Genomic DNA, 2,453 nt, shown 5'->3' on the forward strand with positions numbered 1-2,453 from the left:
AAGATGATGATACAAACTCTTGAGAGGAGTGCAGTTATTTGATGGTTTATTTAATGATTCAGGTACAACATTTAAGAAACCGAGAGCTCCTGGCTGAATCACAGCCACAGAAGCAGGGGAGAAATGGGAGAATCCCTTCCCTCATGACTTAACTTACCGGTCTCCAGTGCCTTCATGCCCTGGATATTAAATTTCAAAGTAAGTAGGGCTCAGGCAGCTAGGAGGGGGATGAGGTTGAGGGCTGTGGTGACAGGGGCCACTGAGAGCCTCTGTTCAGAGGACATCCAGTCTCAGAATGTCCCTAGCAAGTGAACTGGAGCCTTGGAATCCTTGAATGGCCGACTGGCAAAAGTAGGAGAGAAGAGGGATTTAGGAGTTTGGGCAGGACTCAAGACATGGTGTGCCCCATAACCTCAAGGTTGCAGGTTAGGTGCTGATATTGGCACCTCACCCTGGCAAAATCAGAGAATGAATGAATAATTTTTTCAGGATATCAGGATACAGTTTTGGTTAATCCTTGAGGACCAGATATTCAGGAAACCTGTAGACAGAACCTCAGATCTTGCACTGGCAACATACAGGGGTACAGCAGCTGGACTGACAGCAGCAGGGCTTACAACAGCTGGACTGGCAGCAGCAGGGCTTGCAACAGCTGGACTGACAGCAGCAGGGCTTGCAGCAGCTGGACTGACAGCAGCAGGGCTTGCAGCAGCTAGACTGACAGCAGCAGGGCTTACAACAGCTGGATTGGCAACAGGAAGACCCACAACCTGAAGAGCAGCAGGGCTTACAGCAGCTAGACTGGCAGCAGCAGGGCTTGCAGCAACTGGATTGACAGCAGCTGGATTTACAGCCCCCACAGGAGCCACAGCCTCCCTTGCAGCCCCCACAGGAGCCACAGCCTCCCTTGCAGCCCCCACAGGTGCTACAGCCTCCCTTGCAGCCCCCACAGCTGGAGCAGGAACAGACAGGCACACAGCAGCACACAGGTTTGCAGCAGCACACAGGCTTGCAGCAGCAGCTGGAACCACAGCCCCCACAGCTGGAGCCACAGCCCCCACAGCCTGAGCCACAGCCCCCACAGCTGGAGCCACAGCCTCCTGAACAGCCACAGCAGCTCATGGTTCTGGTGTTTGGTTGAGGATGGAGTAGGTCAGAGGAGCAGGTGGATAGGAAGTGTGCAGATGTGGAGTCTCCTGAGCCTGGGTCTTTATATCCCTGCCCAGGTGTTTGTGCTCAGCACATGATCATTTCTTATGTTTACGTGTAGACAAGACTTATTTTTAGTCTTCCCAGTCCAATGAGCTAATTCAAGGAAGGAGGAAAGGAAGAAAAATAGGAAAGGAGGAAGGAAGGAATAATGAAAGGAAGGAGGAAGTGGGTAGAAAAAAGATAAGGACAGAGGGATGAAGCGGGATGTCGATCTTGACAAACATTTTAATATTTAATATTTAATTCTGTTTTTCTTCTGGATGATATTTATTGCTGTCTTCAAAGTCTGCCCACTTTTCTTTCAGCAATGTCTAATATGCCATTAAAATCATCTATCATACTTTTACTTCACAGTGATTTTTATCTCTAGAAGTTCTATGTGGATATTTTATACTCTCCATTGGGCAGAGGTGAGGGATCACATGACTGGGAATCAGTAAGGCTCAATATCCATGTCTCAGTGCCAAATGTGGCATCAAGACCATGGCTGTCTATCAAGGGAAGGTGGGACACCTCTTTCTTTGGATCAATTCTTATAAGATTACAATCTGCAAATGACAAGAACCTTTCCTGTCTCCAGCCTAAGTCCAGCACAGAGGCAAAGCCATTCCCACACTTAAATTGGCACCTGTTGGAGGAGAACCTGAGGGGTGCAAGCCAGCCAGGGAGGCTGAAGCTGACATCTGACTGTGGGCAGCCCTCCACCTTCCAATCCAGCTCCACCATAGGCTATCCTGCTTAGTTTTTCTATTAACTTGACACAAGCTAGAGTCATCTGGGAAGAGCTAAAATGCCTCTATCAGATTAGCATTTTCTTGATTGATGTCTTGTGGGAGGGCTTAGCCTACTGGGGTCAGTACCACTCCAGGGCATGTGGTCCTGGACTGTGTAAGAAAGCAGACTGAGCAAGCCATGGAAAGCAAGACAGTAGGGAGCCTTCTTCCACATGTCTGCTTCAGATCCCTCTTCCAAGTTCCTGCTCTGACTTCATGTTGGACTGTAAGCTCTAAGATGAAATAAACTCTCCATGTGCTGCTTTCGGTCATGGTGTTTATCACAGCAATAGAAAGCAAACTTGCCTACCAGCTCACATGAGCCGACTACAGCTTTATCTTCCATACACTCCCTGCCTCCTCTCTGCCAGGTGATTTTCTAGTGACTGTTTTTTTTTTTAATTTTACTTTATGGTTTACATGGTCTTGTTATGGATTCTCAATGCTGTTCTTAATTATTTCCTTAAA

At 48.0% G+C, this 2,453-nt stretch overlaps 1 protein-coding gene across 1 annotated transcript; it reads right to left on the reverse strand.

Moving 5' to 3' along the window:
- Positions 1–555: 555 nt before the first annotated feature.
- On the reverse strand, positions 556–1,938 carry LOC114638459 (keratin-associated protein 5-4-like). Its single transcript, XM_028786898.1, has 2 exons — positions 1,841–1,938; positions 556–952 (listed from the first exon to the last, which is right to left on the reverse strand). Exons 1-2 carry the CDS (start codon positions 1,936–1,938, stop codon positions 556–558), a joined length of 495 nt encoding a protein of 164 aa, XP_028642731.1.
- Positions 1,939–2,453: the final 515 nt, after the last annotated feature.

Source organism: Grammomys surdaster, unplaced genomic scaffold (assembly GCF_004785775.1).
Source record: "Grammomys surdaster isolate TR1022 unplaced genomic scaffold, NIH_TR_1.0 125603, whole genome shotgun sequence".
Taxonomy (NCBI): domain Eukaryota; kingdom Metazoa; phylum Chordata; class Mammalia; order Rodentia; family Muridae; genus Grammomys; species Grammomys surdaster.